Below are 22591 nucleotides of genomic sequence, written 5' to 3'. Positions count from 1 at the left end.
TCCTTCTAGCATACTGCCTTTCAAGCAAAATCATCAGTGTGTAACTGCTGGGGTATTCTGTGAAAATCTGGTGGCTTCTTTATTGCTGAGTAGTATTCCATTATGTGGAGGTGCCACTTTATTCATTCACCTGTTGAAGGACATTTGGGTTGTTTCCACTTTTTAGCGATTACAAATTTTGTAGAGTTTTTTGTGTACACATAAATTTTCATTTCTCTAAGGTGAATACCCAGGAGTGCAATTTCTGGATCATATGATTAAGTGTATGTTTAAGAAACTGCTACTGTTTTTCAGAGTGGCTGTACCATTTTGCATTCCTATCAGCAATGAATGAGAGTTCCTGTTGCTCTGTGTCCTTGTACTTAGATATTGTCAGTATTTTTTGTTTTAGCCATTCTGATAGGTGTGTAGTGGCATCTCATTGTGGTTTTAATTTGCATTTTTTAAGTGTCTAATGATGTTGTCACGTACTTACTTGCCTTCCCTATATCCTCTTTGGTGAAGTGTCTGTTCAAGTCTTTTGCCCACTTTTTTTTTTTTTGAGGAAGATTAGCCCTGAGCTAACTGCTGCCAATCCTCCAGGAAGACTGGCCCTGGGCTAATATCTGTGCCCATATTCCTCTACTTTATATGCGGGACGCCTGCCACAGCATGGCTTCACAAGCGGTGCCATGCCCGCACCCGGGATCGGAACCGGCGAATCCCAGGCCGCTGAAGCAGGACGTGCGCACTTAACCCCTGTGCTACCGGCCGGCCCCTTGCCCACTTTTAAATTGAGTTGTTTTCTTAGTGTGGAGTTTTGAGAGTATATATTTTAGAGACAAGTCCTCTGCAGGATGTTATTTGCAAATATTTTCTCTCAGTCCATAGCTTGTCTTTTCATCCCCTTATATTAAGTGTCTTCCACAGAGCAGAAGTTTTTAATTTTTATTAGGACCAATTTATCGTTTTTTTCTTTTTTGGGCATGCTTTTGGTATCAGGTCTGAGAACTCTTTGCCTAACCCCAGGTCCTGAAGTTTTTCTCCGATCTTTTCTAAAAGTTTTATAGTTTTGTTTTACATTTAGATTTATGATCCATTTTGGGTTTCTGTATAAAATATGAGGTTTAAAATGGTTGAGGTTTTTAGTTTTTTTGCATGCCAATTTTTTCAACGTTTGTAAAGACTATCCTTTCTCCATTGAATTGCTTTTGCCTATTTGTCAGACATCAGTCGGCCCTGTTTATGTGGGTCCTGCTGTCCTCTCTGTTCTGTGCCTTGGATCTGTGTCAGGCCCTTTGCCAATACCATAACTGTGTTGGCTACTTTGGCTTTATATTAAATCTTAAAATAAGGTCGTGTGATTCCTCCAATTTTATTTTTTCAAAATTATTTTAGTTCTCTTACTTTTCCATAAATTTTAGAAACGGTTTATCTCCGAAAAATACGGCTGGGGTTTTGATTAGAATTGTATTGAACCTGCAGATCGTTAGGGAGCCTGACGGGTATTTAAGTAGGATTGCCTGCTCACTCTCATGTGCCTTTAGTGACACAAGGCAGCCTGCTCCTTCGCCTGCTGTGCTGTGAGGATTCCAGAGTTGAGCCCCAGCTTTTGATTGGTCACATTGGTTTCTTTTGAAGTTTGGCAATAAATGAGGTGTGGTTTACATCAAATTGGGTAGGAACAGCCATGAAGAGATGACAACTATGTTGAGGGGCTTGTGGGCCAGGTCATGCTCTGGGGTAGGTCAGCCATCATCATTCACAGTCTTGGTCCCTGTGTGGCTCACTTCTGAGTGGGTCGTGAGCAAGACTGTGTGCAGCGGCCAGCCATTAAAGGATTCTCCCTGCCCTCAAGGTCTTTACACCCTGCCACAGGCTCACAGAGCTGTTGTGTACTGGGCATGATCAGATGTTTCTCTAGATTTTCCTTAATTTCTTCTGCTTGGCACAGCAGCCCCCCTCATATTTATTTCTCCAAAAACTGAATTTGAAATATATTCTTGATATAATGAATTGCTTCCTTCCTTCTGCTGTAGTAATGTCACCCATGACATCCGCGCATCTCATGCTTGTTGGCCCCTCTCTCCCCTTTGATCTTTACAGTGGCATCCTCCCTAGCTCACCTGTGGTTCCTCTGGCCTGTCTGAGGCTGTGGTACAGACAGACTTCTAGCAGAACGGTGGGGTGCTGAGGACACAATCGCCTGTTGCCTGTGTTCTCATCTTGTGTGGTCCTCATTATTGCCCTTCAGTCCCTTCCCTCATCTCTTGGCCGACTTTAGGATAAAAGAAAAACTGCTTTCTACTCTCCAAACTAAGCGAGAAGCACAGGCTATCCTAAGGTGTCTCTTCCCCTCAGGGTATGTGAGATTACTCACTAAAGTCTTGTGCAACAGAAATGGGCCTGTCACCCTAGTAAACCATTTGAGATTCCTTTTGGTGGCTTTCTTTTCTCGCCAGCATGAGAAGCTCTTGGTTATCTCCTCAGATTTACAAAAAACTAAAATTATCTGTCTTCCATTTTCTAAGTTCATCTGGATAGAGCCCCCTACCCCCAAGCTGTTCAGCCCTCCTGTCAGCTTGTGGCATTTCTCTGGATATGCAGGTCTCCACACTCTTCTGGGCTTGGGGTGATTGCTGCAGCTGTGTTTTGCAAGACCAAGCTTTGTCCGTGCTGCTGGGCCAGCAAACACAAATGTGGACGCTGCACTGGAACGGCTGGCACCTCGGTTCTTTAGCTCTGTGAACATAAATGATAGATTGGCTATCAAATTATGAAAGATAATGTTTGAAATGTACTATATGATCTATTTAAGAAACCCATGATGAAACTTTCCTATTTGTAAACCGAGTCCTTTCCTTTTTTCGACTTGTCTTAATGGTACTCACCTTTGTCCTCACCACATTTTCCATGTCATCTAAGGCAGTAGCTTCCACCACTGTCTTTCCTTCCTACAGAGGCGGAAGCAGAGGCTCCAGGAGGTCAAGTGACTTACCTCAATTCACCCGTCTACAGAAGAACAGAGCCAGGGTCTCAGCTGGGTCTACTTGACTCCTAAGTTGGTAGCAGGGATGTGGGCCCTGGTTTGACCTCTTATTTTGTTGGTTATAGTGGGGGGGCAGGGGAAGCCCTTATTTTCTTTTAATTAAGTGGGGTGAGTTCCACTCTCCCGCTTGTAGAACAGCATGGTCTTCACTGGAAACTACCAAACACTTCTCGATCTCCAGCCTCTTGCACATGCAGCTTCCACTGTCAGCTTCCAGCACTGTATTGAGTTCCACACGAGGAAAGTGACGTGCACTTGTCCCTTATCTCACACACGCCCTGGTCGGGCTCCTCAGCAACCTCCTTGCCTTCTGCAGCATCTCCATTTGGGAAGTGGGAGGGTGGGAGGAGAAGGACGCTCCTTTCACTTTTAATAATCTGTAACTGTGGACAGAAAATGCTGTCAGCTCCCTTATCCCATATCTGCACCTCTCCTAGACTGAAAAACAGACTGGAGGGAGCTGCCTCTCTAAAGACATTCTCTTGTCCTCAGAGAATTCAGTCCCTTTTCTGAGATTCAATGAACAGGGCCTCTAGTTCTGCTGGAATTTCTGAGATTCAGTTGTGGACTGATCACATTTGATTGGCTTTTTTCTTTAAGGAGAAACTCTTTACTCTTCAGTTCTCAGGCTTTTAAACATGTACGTCCCTTCTAACTTGACCTCTTTCGTGTTATGCTTCATATCATGTTCTTCTGCAGCCTTAGTGACAGCCATAGACTCAGCACGTCTAGGCGCACACACAGACGCACACACACACGCACACAAATGTATGAGGGTTTCCTTATTCCCTTTATCTAAGGAAATGGCTTGTTTCTAAATATTTCACCCTCTTCAGTGTGAGGGGTCTCAACAGCTAAAGTTGTCAGTATTCTGCCTCACTCATCCCCAACACACACACAGCCCCCTGCCTCTCCCCTGGGTTGCTTCTTTCCCTCTCTCTGGGAGCAGCTGTGCCTCACACGGACTGCCAGTTCCTCTGCTTTTGTCGTCCTGGGATGATCTGGGGCCACACGTACAAATACCAATCCCAACATGGATTGGTTGGAGGAGCCCCTCCCCACACACGGACGCAGAATAACGAAACAGATGTGTGGTGATTCTTCTGTAGAACGCCACACGTCGCGGTTCCTAGTTATTAAGTCCTCTCACCTTCACTTTGTGCCAGGCCCTGGGCCAAGCGCTTTACATTATCGTGGGGTTTTTTGGTCACAAAACATAGGCTCTTAGGCACTACTATTTCCCCCATTTTGCAAGTGAGAAGACTGGAGCACAGGGAAGCTGTGACTTCTTCAGGGTCACACAGCCCGTCAGTGGCAGCGTAAGGATTGGAACTTGGGCAGTGCCCCTCCAGAGCCCATGTACAAATACTGTCCTTCGAGAACAAAGCAACCCAAGGGGTGGGGTAGCCAAGGAAAGTCTGAAGTAGATTCCTTGAGAGGGAGGGTCCAGCCACCCCTCCTCCCTCCACCCCTAGGAGGTGCCTTGTTCTGGGCCAACACACCCACTCACCTGCCTGGAGACTGGCGAGTGGCTGCCGGGAGGGATCCTGTAATTCACTGTCACCCAGTTGACTACTGGACCAGGCCAGTCTGAGGTAATGGGCCCTGACTCTCTTGGGACACACTCGGGAGCAGGGTGAGGACTAGATCTTGCCCTCCCACCAGACTTTGGATATCCAGAGAGAACACGGCAGAGAGAAGAGAGACCTTTCACCTCTCCATACACAGCCACATTTCAAGGCACTTGCAGCCAGGCTGCTATCTAATTTGAAGTGAGCCTCATCTTGATGTGCAGAGAGTACTGGGCCAGGAGGCAGGAAGGCTGGGTGACAGGCCAGGACCTGCCTGTAATTCACAATGTGACCTCAATCAAATTACTTCCCTTCTGTGAGCTCAGCATCCTCTCCTTACCAAAAATGACTGGCCAATGTGATCCCCAAGGCAGTTTCATCTGCAGTTCTAGCATCTAAGATGTTCTCAATTGTCCCCATGTCTGCAGCAAACCCTGTCAAGGATAGGGCCACAGGAGGCAGTGGCCAGTGCAGCCCTACCTGTCAGACTGGCACGTGTCCAAATGTACGTTTATGAAAAAATTTTGCTGTCAGGTCTGCTCCTTATCGGACTGATTGGGGTGGACAGGGTGGAAGTGCAAGCTGGCCTTGTGACTGAGCCTGGGGGTGGGGGCTCATCCCCACTCTGGACACTCTGGGTGAGATGGCCCTGGGGTTCCCTAGACCCTCGTGAGCCTCTCAGAAGGCTTGGTCTTGGCTGAGATAGTTCCTTGGGTTTGTCTAGCAGCTGCCTCCCTGACAGGATGGTGGCAGCTGCACTTCTGGAGATCTCAGAACAGGACCCACACACAGGTCAGCAAGCTCTCACCCTTTCCAGACCAATCCACACAAACACCTGGCACTCAAGGTTTGGAGAGTGATGGCAGGCTGAACGATCCGTTGGGTGGGCCAGTCAGATGCATGGGTGGGCAGGTGAATTGCTGGCCACCTCCCAGACTGTTCTGCCCTGGTGGGTATCTTGGGACACTGAAGCAGAGAGGGACAGAGACTTGGGAGACAGGGCCTCACCTGACTCACAGCTTCCACATAAGAGACAGTGAGGCCAGAGCTGAAGCTGCAGAAGGAGGCATGAGGAGCAGGGCGGGCAGGCAAAGAGGCCCAGGAGGCCTGGGGAAGGTCCCACGCTGAGCGGGCAAAGGCAGCTGCTGTTGCAGAGCCTGGGCTAAGGCTGTGCCAGTGCTGCCAGCCCCGTAGCCTGCCTCCCTGTGGAGGAGGAGGAAAGTGGAAGATAGACCTAAATTTGCCTGCTCTTAACCTTCAGACTCCAGTGAAAACCACACACCCTTGATCACCTCTACTATTCCTAACCACCCTTCACCCCATCACTCTCTCCCCTCAGCACTTACCTGGTGCTCATGGGCTTGAGAGCAGGTGGCACAGTGGCACTGCCATTAGGACATCTTTTCTCACCAGTGCAGCCCCCTTGTGCTGAATAATAAATGATCCCACTGCCCATGCACCTCCAAGGAAAGCTGAAGTGGATCCTGAGCAAGTTGTGTGCTCTCCTCTCTGCCCCTGCATGGGAGGGACAGGATCCAACCTACGGCTATCTTGAGATTTTACTTAGTCCTAAAATGCTTAAAGGTTTTTCCCTCCCTTCCTGCCTCTTGGTCTGAGCAGTAGGAGGGCTGCTCCAGCATCCTCTGATACCTCCTGGAAGGCTGGCCTTCTTCTGTTGGTCTAGGTGTTGAAGGTGGGGTGAGGGCAGCTGAGCACAGACCACAGGCCTCCTGCTTCTGGCAAAGCCGTCATCTCCATTGGGGACACTTCTTGGGAGGTGCTGTGGCTGTGGTGGTCTTCACAATTGAGGAGCAGCCCTGGGGGCCCATCACTGGTCTAGGCCGCAAGAGGCCAAGGTGCAGCTTCCTAGTTCCTGGAGCAAGAAGGTTCAAGATGCCAGAACTCAGGGAGGCCTCAGTCTTTGTGTGTTTGCTTCTCCTTATTAGCTCTGCTGGGTAGGGACTGTGTACAGATGCATACACAACTAGGAAAGGCCTGCTAAGGCTCTATTACCACTTCAGAACACTTGATTAATCATTTAAAATGTCTGAGCTGAGCAAGCAAAGGTTTCATATTCCAGGATGGGGCTGACCGAGAAACTGGAGCCTTCAGCTGAGAAGGCCTCTGCTCACATTTCTTGCAGGCCATCTCTGCCCTTGGCCCCTGTGTGGCCTGGAGCCCCACTTGCCTGTTGCCTGCCTACCAGGTTTCTGAGTAGCCCATGTGAATGGCACCCTTGGGGTTGTGAAATATGGTAGTCCTAGAACTTGAGACTTCTGGGTAGTGTCTGGTGGTCCTGGAGGGCAGGCTGGTGACCCAGGAGCAGACCTCAGGGCTTGGTGGGCAGGCATGTGGGCACAGGGGGCTGCATGCCTCCAAGCATCTTTCATCTATCTTCTCTGCTTCCAGCACAGAGGCAGGAAGATGTGTGGGGGCCTCTACCAAGGGGGTTGGAGGTCTCCTCCCAAGACCCAAGCTTACCCGGGCCTTAGTCTGGGCCTCTGGGTCACACCTGTATGCTCATACACCTCTCCCTGCATATTCCCCCAACCCCCTTCACCAGCACACACATACTCCGTTCTCTCTCTTGCACTTGCATTCATGTGGCAAAGCTCTGCTCCTCTGCAGGCCCCACCCCGGGCTGGGGCTGAGAACCTTGAGGGTTGGTGGCAAAAGGGCTGTCTGGGGGCAAGAGAGACAAGCTAGTGAAGGGACGCGTGGATCTGATTTCCAGCTCAACGGTAGTTTTCTGAGACTACAGTCCCTTCTTGCCTGGGGCCAGAGCACAGGCTCCTGGTGCTGAACAGGGTGGTCTTGGCTACTGAGACACTAGGCAGTGAATAGCAGGGTTAGCCTTTTGGCTGATGTATATGGAAGCCAATCTGTAAGGCCCTGCCTGCATCCCTCAGGAGGAGCTAGAGCCCAGCCCCTGTCCCCAGGCTGGCCACACGGGGGCACTTGATCTCCAAGAAGGAACTCGAGCAGAGCAGCCCCTGCAGGCACCAGCACCTCTCCCCTGACCTGGGCACTGCCTGCCTGGAAAGGCACTGCCTGCTCCCACCCTACCCAGTGTTCTTTTGATCCCTCCCCTTTTTTAAAACTTTGTATTTTGAAATAATTTTAGACTTACAGAAGAGTTGCAGAGATAGTGCTGTTTCTGTATACTGTTCACCCAGCTTCCCCTAATGTTTAACATCTCATATAACCATGGTTCTGCCCCCTTTATGCCCTGCTTGCCAGTAGAGGCCAGTTGCTGGAAGGCCCTGGGTGTGGAACACCTGTGTTGGAATCATCTCTGCCCCAGCTCCTGCTGGGTAACCAGTACTGCTAGCGATGCTTTAAGTACCCAGGGAGGGTGTCATGCCCAGGACTCAGGCTACATACTAGCTGGCCAGCCAGGGCAGTGTAGGAGCTCTTAGGCAGATTCACCCTTTGGATGGCAGGGATGGGGACGCATGGCAGAGTAGCAGTGAGGTGTCGTGAGGCCCCGAGGGAGAAGGGGTACCCTGGGGTAGACAAGGCCATGCAGCTCAGTGCAGCAGGCACCCTCTGGGGGGGCGGGCAGTAGCTCAGACCCTATAGGTAGGGATGGCATCTAGGAAGATACAGCTGTAAAATATGCCATTTCTGGGCCCCAGAGCAGGTGCTATGAGGAACTGTAAGGCCTTCCTCAGAGCTTTCTCTGGGGCCAGTCACCCCTGATTTGGGTGACTGAAAAGCAAGGAAAACCACAAGTCACTCCTACCTCTAGACCTACCCTCCCCGACATGCACTCTTCCACCCCCTATCTTCTCAACAGTTTGAGGGCAGGGGTTCTGTCCTCAGCTAACAGGAAGGAAAAAGTCATAAGGCCTTTGGAAGAGTTGGCGCTCGAGGAAATAACTGACTCGGGTTTCTAAGGTATGTACAGCACTACCCACCCCATCAAGCTTGATGCAGCCCTCTGGTTGAAGTCCTCTGTCCTGTAGGCAGACTGATTATTTCTAACCTCTGTAAGCATTGTCTGGGAGTAATAAGCTCGAAGTCCCTATTGTCCCAGGTTTCGGAATAGGTCATGTGAAATGAGCCCTGGCTAAATGAACTTGACCAAACGAAAGGAGAAAGGTGATGGGGAAGCAACCCTGGGACATTTGTGTTTCCCTGACTAAGCTGCCGAAGGTTTGGAGGTTCTGTCAGGAGGGAAGGGCTGGGAGAAGGGGAAGCAGGGAGGAGACGGGTACCAACAGGTGTACCACAGGGTTGTGAGGCCTGCCTGGTACTGTGATGGAAGGCCCGCAGCACAGGTCCCACCCAGCACGTGTGAACAGCTCGATAAACGGTAGCTTAAGAGAGACTGCAGGACCTCTCACGCTGCAGCCCAGCCTCAGCCTGGGTCTCAGGCCTTGATCAAGCAGACTGTTTCTAGAGTTGGCAGGGGAGAGGGCCCTTCTGTCCCAGGGGCAGCAGAGCCAGTCCTGTGACGGGAAGAATTCAAGAAGGGATTGTTCAAGGGGGTCCGCAGGCAATTGTTCTTGGTTTCCCTGTCCAAAGCTGCCCATGCAGCCTCCCGGGGAGGCTGGGACCCTGGGCAAGTCATCCGGACAGATGGCAGGTGACACCCTGCCTGGGGCTCTCCTGCAGCAGTGACCCCAGGGTCTGGAGTGCCCAGGCCTTCAGTGAGTGGGGTGGGCTCTGGCTGGTGTGAGAGAGGACTGTTCTGGAGTCCATTCACTCTGTGCTCCTCCTGGTCCCTTTTCTACCCAAGTAGGGCCTGGGCAAGACCAGCTTGCTACAGGCCTAGGTTCAGATCCTTGCTCTGCCTCTGGCTGGTCATGTGTGCTTGAACAAGGGACTTACATCTCTCTAGGCCTCGAGTTCCTTACCTGTGAAAGGGGGATGATGGTAACATCTATCTCAAAGTTATTGTTAGGACTAACACAGGTAATACCTCATCAGGCCTCAGAATAAACGGGCTGTCTTCTTTTTGACTAGGCATCCCTTGGGGTGGGTCTTATCTCCCGGACCCAGAACAGCTTTGCCTGTGTTGCTGAGTGGGGCCAAATGAAGGCGAGCATTAAACCTGTGCCATGAGAGGGCAAGGGATGTCTCCGTGGAGGGTGGCTGATACAATGGGGGAACTTGGAAAGCTCACTACTAACCCGGCGTATTCTAGCTACTATACCAGGAGAGAGGAGTTGCCAAGAGAGGAGGTATCAAAATAGATACACAAAAATAGAACTGAAAGAAGCCTGCCAAAGGACTGGTTTCATGTATAAAATTCATGTATTCATGAATTTTGAAAAAGTTTAAACCTTACTGCTTACAACTGAGGTTGAGGATGGTTGTTTGGAGATTTTCTTAAAAATGGCCACAGATCCAACGTTGACCATCAGCCATTTTAAGTATGTCCTTACAGGAAGAGGGGCTGATGTCAGCCACAGGTCAGCTGCTGAGTAAAGGGTGGTTGGGGGTCTTCCTGATGTGTGGGTTTGTTTAGCACTCACATCTCTTAATAGAGCACTTAGCCCTGACAGGCCTCAGATTTCCAACTCCATTCTGAGAAAAACCAAGAGTGCCAAGCTCCAGCCATCCTTCCCCCTTGACCAGGTTTTCATCCCTGCCTTCTACTGCTTTGTGTGAAAGTTTAGAGGTTGGGGCACATTCTGATACTGTGTTTGCCCAGGTATGAAAAACCAAGATTCTTGGTTATTCTCCTTTTGAGGAGATTTGAGTTACTCTCTTGCTCTTGGGAGATGGCTTAGCTGTATCTGAAGAAACACCCCCCAGTTCCCTTGTAGGGTATGGGACAGGGGCATGGTGTTGCCTGGTTTATAAACCAAGTAGGGTTAACCAACTCTGGCCAGACAGCAACGGACATTTCTTACTTCTCTGAACTCTGGCTGCTTTGGTGTGAGGCTGCTGTATGGATTCCCTAGCGCTTGTCCCTGCAGAGGTGAGTGTCCTAAGGAGCTGAGCCACCCTTCCATTCATCATCCGCCACGGCAGAAGTAGAAAGGCTGCACCCAGTCTGCTCGTGGCTTTCAGCTGCTGTGGGCCTCCCTTGGTGTGGGAGGTGCTGGCTCTGTAGGGCCCGGGGTTTACGCCAGTTCATTCTTCTCACCCTCTCTTCCCTTCCCCCTCCAGTTTATGTGGTAGAAGACCAAAGAAGGGATGACCTGGGCACATCCACCTGCCTCACAGCCTGCTGGACTGCTCTCTGTTGCTGCTGTCTCTGGGACATGCTCACCTGACCAGCCTGGCCCTCCTGTCCTGCCAGCTCTGCTGCCACCTCCGACAGGTGTGCCTGCCCCCATCTCTTCTGATTGCTGAACTAAATGATTAGCTCTGCACAGACACTTCTTCTACCTTCAACCAGTGGGATTCTAGATTAGCAGGGGTTGCTGCTGTTTAATTCAGTGACTTGATCTTTTTAATGTTCAAGATCCATTTCTTATTGGCCTTTCACAAATGTGCTAAATGACTTTCCTTTTATTTTTCTGGCCAAAGGCTTAGTTATGAAATATATATTTATAATTTAAAAATTATACATTCAAGGTAGTGGCATGATGTAACATACCACTGAATGATTTCTCCACTAACACTCTTATGTTTCAATAAATTTGTCTAAACCTCAACTGTCTGAATTATTCCAGATAGATGCTAAGCCCTGGGTATGGCAGCTAGTGGCCACTGTCCAGTATATAATGAGAGACCTATTACCTTTTAATTCTGGCTGCTATACAGTGTGAGTGCTATTACGAAGGCAGGTTCCAAGGCAGGATGTCTTTCAGCCAGGTCATGGGGCCCTCATTGAGCTAGCATTCTCTCCCTCGTGCCACTCAGATATGGGCTCATCAAAGAGCTGTACCCACTTTTACCCAGAACCTAGGAAAGGGTCTCTTGGTAGCTGTGGGCTGCCCTAGGGCTTGCTCTAGAAGGAGAGCAGGAGTCCACAGAAACCCCAGGCCTTCTTTTCCTGCTGTCCCATCCCAACACACACCCACTCGACACCCACACACAAGACAGAAGAGCTGTCATAATACAAACTAGTCAGCCAGGCCACCCATCTCAGTTTTGGCCACAGGGTGGCGCTGAGCTGCCACAGCAGCAAGTCAGATTTTCCTTGAGCTGGCCTGCTCTGCCAGCCCCGAGAGGCTGCAGTTGACACCTCCCTGCTTCCCTCTGCCTGCCCACCTTACCTCCAAAGCAGGAGATACTGATAAATATTTAACTACCAGCTTTCTCTAAAAATAAACAAAAAAGCCATGATTTTTTAGCATCACCTGATTTCTGTGGAGTAAATGGTCCCACCATAGCTGATTTCACACTACCAATGTGATGTCCTGAATGCAGAGCTGGGAAGGGAAGTGCAAGAGCGCACCACTATATAGTGTTTCTACCATCCAGATACGATAGACTGTTAACTTCAAAAAAACAGGTAGATAATGGCCAGATTTAGTAAAGTATTTAGGAAGGTATAAGTTTTGAATATTTTTTATCCTCACTTTTAATATAATTTAATTATAAATTTACACAATTTAATTTTTAATAATTGCTGTGTAACAACTGACTTGCAACAAAATTTCTGAAAACTGAATACTTTGCTCTCCTGAGCCAGTACAAGGCAGCTCCAGCACACCACTGCCTCATAGCCTCTGCGAGGCCTCAGGACTGTAGTGTCCACCTTATGACATTGGCCAAAGGGACACAGTCTTAGAGGTGCTGCTGGTTTATTACTGAATTTTCTTTTGGAATGTTTGGGAGGAAGTGGGAAAGAAATGTTTAGGCAGACTGCCACCGAGGAACCACTGTTCTGCTCACTTAAATTCAGCTATGCCCTGGTATTCTTTCTTCTTATCTGCATACTACATAGAGGCTCAAAAGTTGAGGGATTTACTCAGAGGAACAGAAAAGGGAAAAAGGGGGAAGGCTTCAGTGCAGAAGGAGCAGGGTCACAGCCCTGGGGAGGCACAGGGAGGAGCTCTGTGGCACACGGATACAGCCTCTGCCTCTTCTGTTCTCATCCATCAGCTCAAGAAAAGCAGACTTCACAGAGTGGGACAGGTGCCTTTTATTGGTCTGACCAGTATGTGACCAGTAGTAGGCTTGGGTAGAGCCCCCCTATCTGTCCTGGCTCCCATCTTCCCTCTCCTGGGAGTTCATGACTCACCCTCAGGGGAGAGGAGTGTCCTGGGTGGCAGGCAGAGCCAGGATAAAAAAATACAGGGTTGGGATCTGAAAGGAGCTCAGAGTGATGTACAAAACATAGGATTACCAGACCGTCCAAATAAAATATCCATCAGGGCAGAGCAGAGGCCATCTCCCCACACAGGCCCCTCCGCCCTCACCAGGAATGGGAGGGGTCAAGAGGAAGAGCTTCCCCTAAGGCTTCCTACTGGGCCCTTCGTGCCATCAGCATCTCCCGGATGTTGTCCTCAGCTTCCTTCACGCTCCGCTCCAGGTAGGATTTTTTCTGCTACAGTGTGAGAAAGAAACAAGGGTTAGGGTGAACGGGCCGGGCTGGCAGATGCAGCTTTTATGTCCAATGGTTATGGGTCCTTTGTGACCAGTGACTTCTGGGAACGTACTGTCCATTGGGAGCCAGGTACACATACCTGCCCAGAGTGCTCCCCCATCCCCGACCTACAGGCACGGGGAAGGAGGTTGCTTGGTACAGGAAGCAGAAGTGCGCTGTGGAAGGCAGTAGCACTCTTCCCCCAGAAGGAAGTAGACTCTAAAAACAGGCGTCTCAGTACATGAAGTTACGGCAGACAGACAAAGGCCAGGAAATTCCAGGACAAAGCTCCGGCCTCATAACAAACTGTCTCTCAAGGTTTTCCATGGCCCCAGCCAGGCGCCTGTAGCCGCCACTGCTGCAGGATGGACAGTGTACCCTCTGCTCTGTCCAGCGAGACGACAGGCTGCGTGAGTCCTGAGAAGCTGTATCACAAGTCTCACCGAGGCAGATGAGTCAGGATGAAATCTGCTTTTCTAATGAAACTGCTGCCTGCCAGGAATCCAGGACAGTGACACACTGAATAAAACAGACCTTTTGGAAATTTACCTCCTGCTCCATCTGGGGCCTAAATTAAAAATCTCAACTTAGACAAAGAACTTTAACTACTCTCAGGAGCCACATCTGGACCAGGATTACAAAAGATTAGTCAAAGGAAATGATGTCTGTACATTATTTGCCCTGTGGTCATCCCAGAAGTATGGCGGCTTCACCACTGGTCCCTGCCCTGAGGACATAGTTGTGGCTGCATTCCCACTTACCAGACATAAAATGAAGGCTCCCTTTTTGAGGAATACTCAAAATAATTCCCTCTAAGCATGCACATGACTGAGCCACATACTGGAGCCAGTAACGCAGAGCCCTGGCCCAGGCAGCCCAGATGCAGCCAGTGCCCTTCTCTCACCCCTACCCTCTTTAACCAAAGCCGCTGTGCATTCATTTTGACCACTAAGATGCCCAGATGACGTGGGGAAGCCAGGGAAAGACTGCGGCAGAGGACTGGTGAGCAGCCTGGCCTGATAGGCCTTGCATGGGAACTGATCCCCAACGAATGAGACAGGAAAATTGAAATGAATGCCTCTATTGCTTGAGGCCTTCACCATTAAACTTTTCTGGTACCCCTACATATCCCTGCCTCTAACTTCTCCTACTCTCTGTCAAGATATTTTTTTATTAAATGATACATTCAGAGACTTTTTCCCACAGGTGCCAAATGCTGTGGCATCCACAAGTCTTGATCAGTTCTTGTGTGAAGCCGATTCCTATTTGTCTTCTCCTAACTTCAGATTTCCTGAATGCTAGAAAGACCCATCTCTTTAACTCATCTCCCATCTGTCCAACTTGAATACAATTCCTTATAAAACAACAGGAGCTCCATAAACACTCATAGTGAGCATGATAATTCAATGGCCACAAATGTATACTGTTGCTAAGGAGTTTTGTTTAATTACATCGCTAAACCTGATATAGTCCTATCATTGCGATATCAGAGTGGGAACTTAGACTTCCTTTGATAAACAACCCTTAGACTTGACTTGTGGTGAGGTAAAAAGAGGGAAATACTAATAACTCCTGACACACCACTGAAGAATGCAGATATAGTGGGTGTTGCACAGAAGGGGAGCAGCAGCTAGACAGCGAGTGCCATGTACCATCTGGGCACCTTCCCAGCCCCATGGGAATCTAAGGGAAAGGCCAGAGGGGCAAGCGGGGCTCTGCTCCACCAGTGCTCAGGGAGCCAGGTCTGCTGCATTCCCTCTCTACCAACTTGCTGCCCCAACTGGCAAAACCATAAGTTTAGAACACAGCAAGAGCTTTTCTACCTACTACCCAGGCTTCTGGACAATCAAATTCAGGCTGCAATTCTTATCTTTGAAATTCTTCATTCTATAATGTCTCTTCCTTCTATCTTCCACTTCCAGTTTCATGATTTTTACCACTGAATATCCACTGAAAGTCTTCAAGTTTCAAAAAATAATGTAAAATGAACTTGTGTATCTTTAAATTAATTTAAATAAACTTAACAAAAAAAATTTTTTTCATCTCAATAGATAGGGCATCCCTAGCATAGAGGGACCTGTTTTCAAACTGTATTTCAATAGTTCCTGTTTCATCCTCAAACACATCTGAGCCCAGAACACCTTCATAATCAAACCTGGAGCAAAGTATCTGTTGGGGGTTGAATTGTGTCTCACAAAAACATATGTTGAAGTCCTACCCCCCAGTACCTGTGAATGTGACCTTTATTTGGAAATAGGGCCATTGCGGATGTAACCAAGTTAAGATGAGGTCATACTGGATTAGGGTAGGCCTTAAATCCAATGATTAGTGTCCTTATAAGAAGTCCACAAGGAGACAAAGGGACACACAGACACACAGGGAGAACGCCATGCGCAGATGAAGGTGGAGAGTGGAAGGGTGCCTCCATAAGCCACGGAATGCCAAGGATGGTTAGCAACCCCCAAAAGTTAGGAAGAGAAAGGGAAGATTCTTCCCTGGACCCTTTACAGGGAGCAGGGCCCTGCAACACCTTGATTTTGGACTTCTGGCCTCCAGAACTGTGAGAGAGTAAATTTGTTGTTTTAAACCACCCGGTTAGTGGTAATTTGTTACACAGTCCTAGGAAACCAAGATAGCACCTGATATCCCAAAGTCCTTCTGGACCCATGGCTTCTGACCACACGGAATCGTAGAGGCCTGGGTAAGGATCCCTTAAGTTAGTACACTAAGATCATACTTCTCCCCCTAAAACCTGTCGTAGAACTGACCCAAAGGAGACTGTAACAGAGGATGGAGAAAATTAAGGAACCAATGATTAAGTCACGTTTTCTTCCTTGGATCTCCACAGCTTCTTCCTAAAGCTCCTTGTCAAACCAGAAATTCTGTGGATCCCAGTCTTCCCCATTCCTGTAAATGACAACTCCATTCTTGAGATTGCTCAAGACAAAATCTTTGGTGTCATCCTTGAATCTTCTTTCTTTCTTTCACATCTAACATCCAATCAACCAACAAATCCTGTTAGCACTGTCTCAAAATGTATCCAGAATCTGACCTTAATGAATAGCCTCCCAAGTGGTCTCCTTTCTTCTGCCCTTGACCTCCTTCAGTATCTTCTCCACACAGTGGCCAGAGTCATCTTTTAAAACTTAAAACCCTCCAATGTCTTCCCATCTCACATAAAGTAAAAGGCAAAGCCTTTTCAAAAATCCATGTATAGTCTTGCTTTAGCTGACGCTCTGACCTCCCCTCCCACAACTCCCTCTCACTCATTCACCTCCAGCCACAGTGGCCTCTGAGCTGTTCCTCCAATCCACCAGCTATGCTCCTGCCTAGCCTTTGCTCTTTGGCGCTCTCTCCTAAGAACTCTCTTCCCCAGATATCCACATTACTTTCTCCCTCACTTCCTCTGGGCTTTTCTCAAATGTCACCTTGTGGGAAAGGCCTTCTTGATTACATGCAGCTCCACACTCCCTATTCTCTTCACCCTGATTTTCCTCCATAGCACCTATCACAACTGGAACCAATATTTTCTGTCTTCTCTTACAACAGGAAAAGGTCCATGAGGGCAGGACTTGGTTCTGTTTGCTGATATAGTCCTAGTGTCTAGAAGAATGGCTGGTATATAATTGTAACTCAACACCTATTGAATAAAAGTGCATTTATCATGGAAAATGATGTGTTACTGATTTACTTGTACATGCATTGCTCCTTTCTGGTTCTCCCTCCCACCCTGAATGAATGAGGAACACCTACCAAAGGAAGCAAAGGCAGAAACTGACATTTTCTTTCAAGGTGGTTTTCAATTTGGGGTATTGCCCTCTAACTTCTTGCCCCTGGATAGACATAGGTTTAAAACTCAAACCTCACTGATCTGGATGGGGACATCAAAGCCTTGCTCCCACAAACAAAACAGGCCCTAAGGGTCAAGCCCTTACACTTTATCAGGTCAACCTGTAAAACTATAAAACAAATCATCCCAATTTCCCACATCCTGGAGTAGGAAATCCTTGAGAAACTGCTCCATCCAAAGTCAGCCTCACAGCTGCTGTGAGCTACAAGGGGACGATGGTTGCTGTGTAAACTCCAGGAGGCATTTTAAACCCACACCTTCCACCAGGAGTCCCAGGAAGGCATTTGCTGGCCTCACTGCAGCAATCTCCCTGAGAACCCTTTCTCTAGGAAATTCTCGAGTGGCATCAAACCACAGAGCTCTGGGTGCAGTGTCATTCTTGTGGGGCCTTCTCCTAACGTGAAATTCTGAGATTTCCTGTAGGGCTCAGCATGGCCAGGGAAATGACATTGTTGGATGACAATGCTCATCAGCCTGAGGTTCTTCTTTCTGGGAGTCAGACTGAGGGGCTGGTGTTTCACTGTCATATTCTCATGAAGGAAAGAGGCTCAAGTCCCTAGAACTTTTCGGACATGACACAATCTCTCAAATAGACTCCTGAGGTAACTCATCTTGTGACGCTCTATTGACTTTTTTCTTTTCTTAGGAACTTTGTCTGCCTCTCCTTCTCTAAATTAATATTTTTCCTGTTTGTCATTTCTTGGGGTAGAGTTTTCCCCTCTCATTCTCTAGTTCCCAATTTGTAAATGAAGATTTAGACAATACCAGTGCCCCTACTCTCCCATTTTTCTTTAGTCACAGAACTTTTTCTTCAAATGAACTCTTGTCTTAAAACAAAACAGGTGAAATGGAGCTTGGGAGAGGGAGGAGAAATGGTAGGCAAAAGCAGACCTTCTGGCTTGTCCCGCCTCCAATCCAGGCTACAGGGGCAGTAAACGCAGCAGTCTTGATTCACTTCTGCCCCTGAGGTTCTGTCAGATCTGTGTCCTCAGAGACCCTCTGCTCTGAGTCCCATATTTCTGACCCTGAGTCTGACCTACCCCGGCCATACTCTTCTTCCTTGTGCTGAATTCCACAGCTTCCAGCTTTTGCAAACTATTGCCAACTTCAAGCTCTACTATTAATCAGAAACTTGAGGCAAAGGCCACCTGCTCACTATCTCTCCCATGACTTCCAAATTAAAAATCCAAAAGCCTCACAGATTCTCACCTTCTCTCAGTCTGCAGAACTGTAAAATGGTCAGAAGGAGCCAGCTGCCCACATAGGGGAAGTTTAGCAAGAGGTCAAGAATCCACTGATGGCTGAGGAGGCATGTCTTGGCAGACAGGGGTAAAATGTGAAGAAGGCAGGGAAACAAGAGGAGGAAGAGAAAAAAAAGGGCAACCAACAGGCATAATAAGAGAAGTCACAAAGGGAAATGAGACAGATGGGCAGAGCTGTAGGAGCAGGAGCAGGGCAGAGCTCTGAACATGCAAGTGATGGCCTGAACGGGGGAGGGGCACTCACCAGAGGCAGGAAAGGCAGGCCCAAACTGACCAGGAATTTAAGACAGCTGATCCAAGGACACATGTCCACTTATGAACTCATCCAGGTACATCCACTTCACCATGAAGGACACAACTAGGCTATAAGGTAACTCCTGAACTACATACAGCTAGAAGACCACCTCGAAGCATGAGAAAGCAATTTTAGGCAAGGAGCAGGAGAATAAAGAGAAATCCAAGAAGGGGTTATTGTCTCTGCATCTTTTAGAAACTGTTTTAGAAACATCTTTCAGAGGTTCCTCTGCTGAAAGACAGGGACAAAAGACTTGGTTCAGCTGAGCACTGACTGTTTTTCTCCCAGGTGTTCTTTCAAATGCTGAGACTCTGACACTGATACCGTGTGGGTCACACTCCCAAATCCCACCTGTGATCACACGCTCAATCTGCACAAGACAAACCTCTACTCTATTCAAACACCTTATAGCAGAGATACACTGGAGAGAAAATTCTTGCTTCCTCCAAACAAGTGTTTAGTTCCTTAGTCCCCCTAGGGTTTAAGTAATAGCTCTACCTACGGTTGCCCTCCCTAACACATCAGCTTCATTAAGGCCCAGAGAAAGCCCGGTCCATCCGACAACCCAGGAAAGCAGAAAGAAAGCTCATAGGTAAGCGCAGAGCCAGGAGGGGCAACTGTTTTGATGTATAAGGCGCTGATTAAGCTTCCTCCAAAGAATCATTACATTTGTGGGCACCAGGCTTAAAAGGGATGACAAACCAGTAAGTAATGTCAAGTGATAAGCAGCTGAAGTAGGTAGGGACATTGGCTCAGAGAAGATTAAGGAGAGAAGGAACCTGATCACTACCTTAAATATCTACAGCAATGGCTCTTAAAGTGTGGTCCCTGGACCAGCAGCATCAGCAACACCCGGGAACTTGTTAGAAATGCACATTCTCAGGCCCCAACCCAGACCCAATGAATCAGAAGCTCCAGGGGTAGAGCCTGGCAATCTGTGTCTCCATAAGCCCTGTAGGTGACTCTAAGGCACACTAAAGTTTGACAACCACATTCCAAAGTGGGAGTCAACAAACTTTCTCTAAAGGGCCAGATAGTAAATATCTTAGGCTTTGTGAGATTGTCTCTGTCACAACTACTCAACTTGCCACTGTAGCAGAAAAGCAGCCACAGACAATGTGTAAACAAATAGACATGGTGTAAAGACTGGGGATAGCTGCGTTCTAAAAACACAAAAACAGGCAGCAAGCCGGATCTAGCCAGCAAGCTGTAGTTTGCCAACCTCTGTTCTTAAAAAAGAGGGAGCCTTGGGGCCGGTCTGGTGGCACAGCAGTTAAGTGCACACGTTCTGCTTCAGCCGCCCAGGGTTCGCCAGTTCAGATCCAAGGTGCGGACATGGCACTGCTTGGCAAGCCATGCTGTGGCAAGCATCCTACATCTAAAATAGAGGAAGATGGGCACAGATGTTAGCTCAGGGCCAGTCTTCCTCAGCAAAAAGAGGAGGATTGGAAGTAGATGTTAGCTCAGAGCTAATCTTCCTCAAAAAAAAAAAAAAAAAAAAAAGAGGGAATCTTAAAAGGTAGAACAGAGTCCAGCAGGCAGAGATTTTTAACTTTCAATGAAAGCTGCGTAAATAAAAACATAAATTTCCATCCATCCTTCCATTCATTTATTCAGCCTACTGCCAAACCATTTCTCCTTTTTTTCCTCCAAAAACCCAGGTTCTTGAAATTTATGGCATCATGCTTTACCATCTTCTTCCCCCATCGTGGCTGCTACAATCTATCAATACCCCGGGTACCGTCCCTCATTCATCCACGGCTTACTGTCTTCCTCTCCACCACTGCTGCACCACTCAAGATGACTTCAACAAAAATGTGGACGACTCATCTAATACCATGACCTCCTTTCCCTTCACAATCTTTACTTTACCATCTCAGCCACTTGGCCCACGGTCATACCCGAGAGATCTTATCAACACCAGTTAACTGCACCACCTCTGAAATTTCAATTTCACCGCCACTACTTCAGTTTTCCAGGTCACTTTTATTTGATAACTCTTGCTCCATCACTTCTTCGACCTCATCACTCAATGACAAGTTTTTCATTATCCATTATGCTTCCATGGCCTTTTTCCTTTCCTACCCAGCTTAGCTTCCACAGGCCATCATTTATATTTATTCCCCTTATAAATGCCCTTTTCTCCTTTAATCCTCTCTCCCTCTGTTGCACCTGCCTGGCAAAATGCCAATCTCAGTTGAACCAAACCATCTACCTATTCCATACTTGTACCTGAACACTGAATGTTGCTGGAGAAAAACACTTAACTGTGCTAATGGTTTCACTGTAAATTCTGGACCATGAATCTCAAATGGGCACTCAACACTGTCCAGAAATTCTATTAAACTTCCTTAACATGTTCACTTGTCTGCTCTTCAAAATAACTATTTCATACTTTATCTCGTCTCCTCAAATTTCCTGTGCTATCTCCTCTCCTCTTATTCCCAGCTCACTGAGAAAATACAAGCAATCTGATAATTCCTCTTCTTCCCATTACCAAATCTACTACCTGACCTATACCTATACATGTACTCTCTTCTCTTCCTATTGCTAAAATGGTTAGGGGGTTCCTGCTTCTATCAAAACTCAACCCTTCCACTTGGGTATTGATTCCATCCCCATTCGCCTTCTCAAAAATTTCACTTCCTCAGTTATTCTTTTTCTTTCTTCTTCTTCTTCCTTTTGGTGAAGAAGATTGGCCCTGAGCTAACACCTGTGCCAAGCTTCCTCTACTTTTTATGTGGGACGCCATCACAGCATGGCTTGACGTGCAGCATGTAGGTCCACACCCAGAATTCAAACCTGTCAATCCCAGGCCACTGAAGCAGAGCGGGCAAACTTAACCAGTATTCCACCAGACCAGCCTCCCTTTTTCTATCTTCTTAATCTTCAATTTTTCTTTCTCTGCAAGATCCTTCTTTGTGAGGCAAATCGTTAAAAAAGAAAGAAAGAAAAACTTCTTGACCTCACATTCCCCTGTGGACACTGCCCCCTTTCTTTCCTTCCCTTCTGAGCAACACTTCTTGAACCAATTATTTTTAGTACCTGCCTCCACTTCCTTTCCTCCCGTTTGCTTCTCAGATCTCTTCCATCTACTCTACTGAACCAATGTGGTGGAGGTCACCAATGATCTCTGTGTTGCCCCAAAGCAGTGGTTACTTCTCTATTCTCTTCTTACTCAACCCAGTCTTACTCATCAACATGTAACACAATTCTTGAAATATTTTATTCTCTTAGCTTTCACGATACCACACTATTTTCCTCCTACATCACTGGCTACTCCTTCTAAGTTCTCTTTTGCTGACTACTCCCCCTCTGCTCAACTTCAAAATGATGGCATTTTCTGGGAAGCTGTCTTGGAATTTTCTCTTCTCCCCAACTATATTCTCCCTTAGAAACTCTCATCTAGTCTCATAGCTTTAAACATTATTATGACTCCCAAATTTATACCTCTAAGCTTGACCTCCCCTTAATTCCAGATTTACACATCCAATTGCTTACAAAACATATCCTCTCGGATATCAAACCCAAACTTAACATGTCTAAAACAAACACAACTGATTTATAGTCATCCCACCGTCTCCTGGTCTTCTCCATCTCAGTGAATAGCAGTCATCCAATTGCTTAATCTAAAAACCACAGAAACTGAGGGCTGGCCCCGTGGCCGAGTGGTTAAGTTCGCGCGCTCTGCTTTGGCAACCCAGGGTTTCACTGGTTCGGATCCTGGGTGCAGACATGGCACTGCTCATCAAGCCATGCTGAGGCGGCATCCCACATGCCACAACTAGAAGGATCCACAACTAAAAATACACAACTATGTACCGGGGGGCTTTGGGGAGAAAAAGGAAAAAATAAAATCTTTAAAAAAAAAACCCACAGAAACAAAAACATACAGAAGCCATCCCTGATTCTTTTCTTTTCTTCTCCTCAAACCCCATATACCCCGTCCAATCCATCAGGAAGTCTTAACTTACTTCCAAATATATCCCTAAACCATAGACTTCTTTCTATCCAGCTCCACCGCTACCATCCTAGTCCAAGCCTTCATCATCCTCGCCTGGACATTTGTCATAGACATTTTAATATGTAAA

The 22591-nt window shown here is 47.6% G+C and overlaps 1 protein-coding gene and 1 long non-coding RNA gene across 3 annotated transcripts in view; both read right to left on the bottom strand.

Annotated features, from left to right (window-relative positions):
• Window positions 1–913: 913 nt before the first annotated feature.
• On the bottom strand, window positions 914–10490 carry LOC139075297 (uncharacterized). 2 transcript variants are annotated; one of them, XR_011525538.1, is made up of 4 exons: window positions 5946–9376; window positions 5608–5802; window positions 2978–3411; window positions 914–2721 (listed from the first exon to the last, which is right to left on the bottom strand). It is a non-coding gene; the product is annotated as an uncharacterized lncRNA (long non-coding RNA). The 2 variants fall into 2 exon arrangements; XR_011525537.1 differs by lacking the exon at window positions 5608–5802 and having other exon boundaries at window positions 5946–10490.
• Window positions 10491–12631: 2141 nt separating this feature from the next.
• PFDN1 (prefoldin subunit 1) overlaps window positions 12632–22591 on the bottom strand; it is a 59550-nt gene continuing 49590 nt past the window's right edge. The window contains exon 4 of the mRNA XM_008515559.2: window positions 12632–13054. Within this exon, the coding sequence (XP_008513781.1) occupies window positions 12971–13054 (84 nt within the window). The 3' untranslated portion in view covers window positions 12632–12970. The remainder of the gene's footprint in view (window positions 13055–22591) is intronic.

The sequence above is a fragment of the Equus przewalskii genome, chromosome 13 (genome assembly GCF_037783145.1).
Source record: "Equus przewalskii isolate Varuska chromosome 13, EquPr2, whole genome shotgun sequence".
Lineage (NCBI taxonomy): Eukaryota > Metazoa > Chordata > Mammalia > Perissodactyla > Equidae > Equus > Equus przewalskii.
The sequence above is the reverse complement of the archived record's forward strand: the minus strand, read 5'-3'. Positions and strand labels throughout refer to the sequence as shown.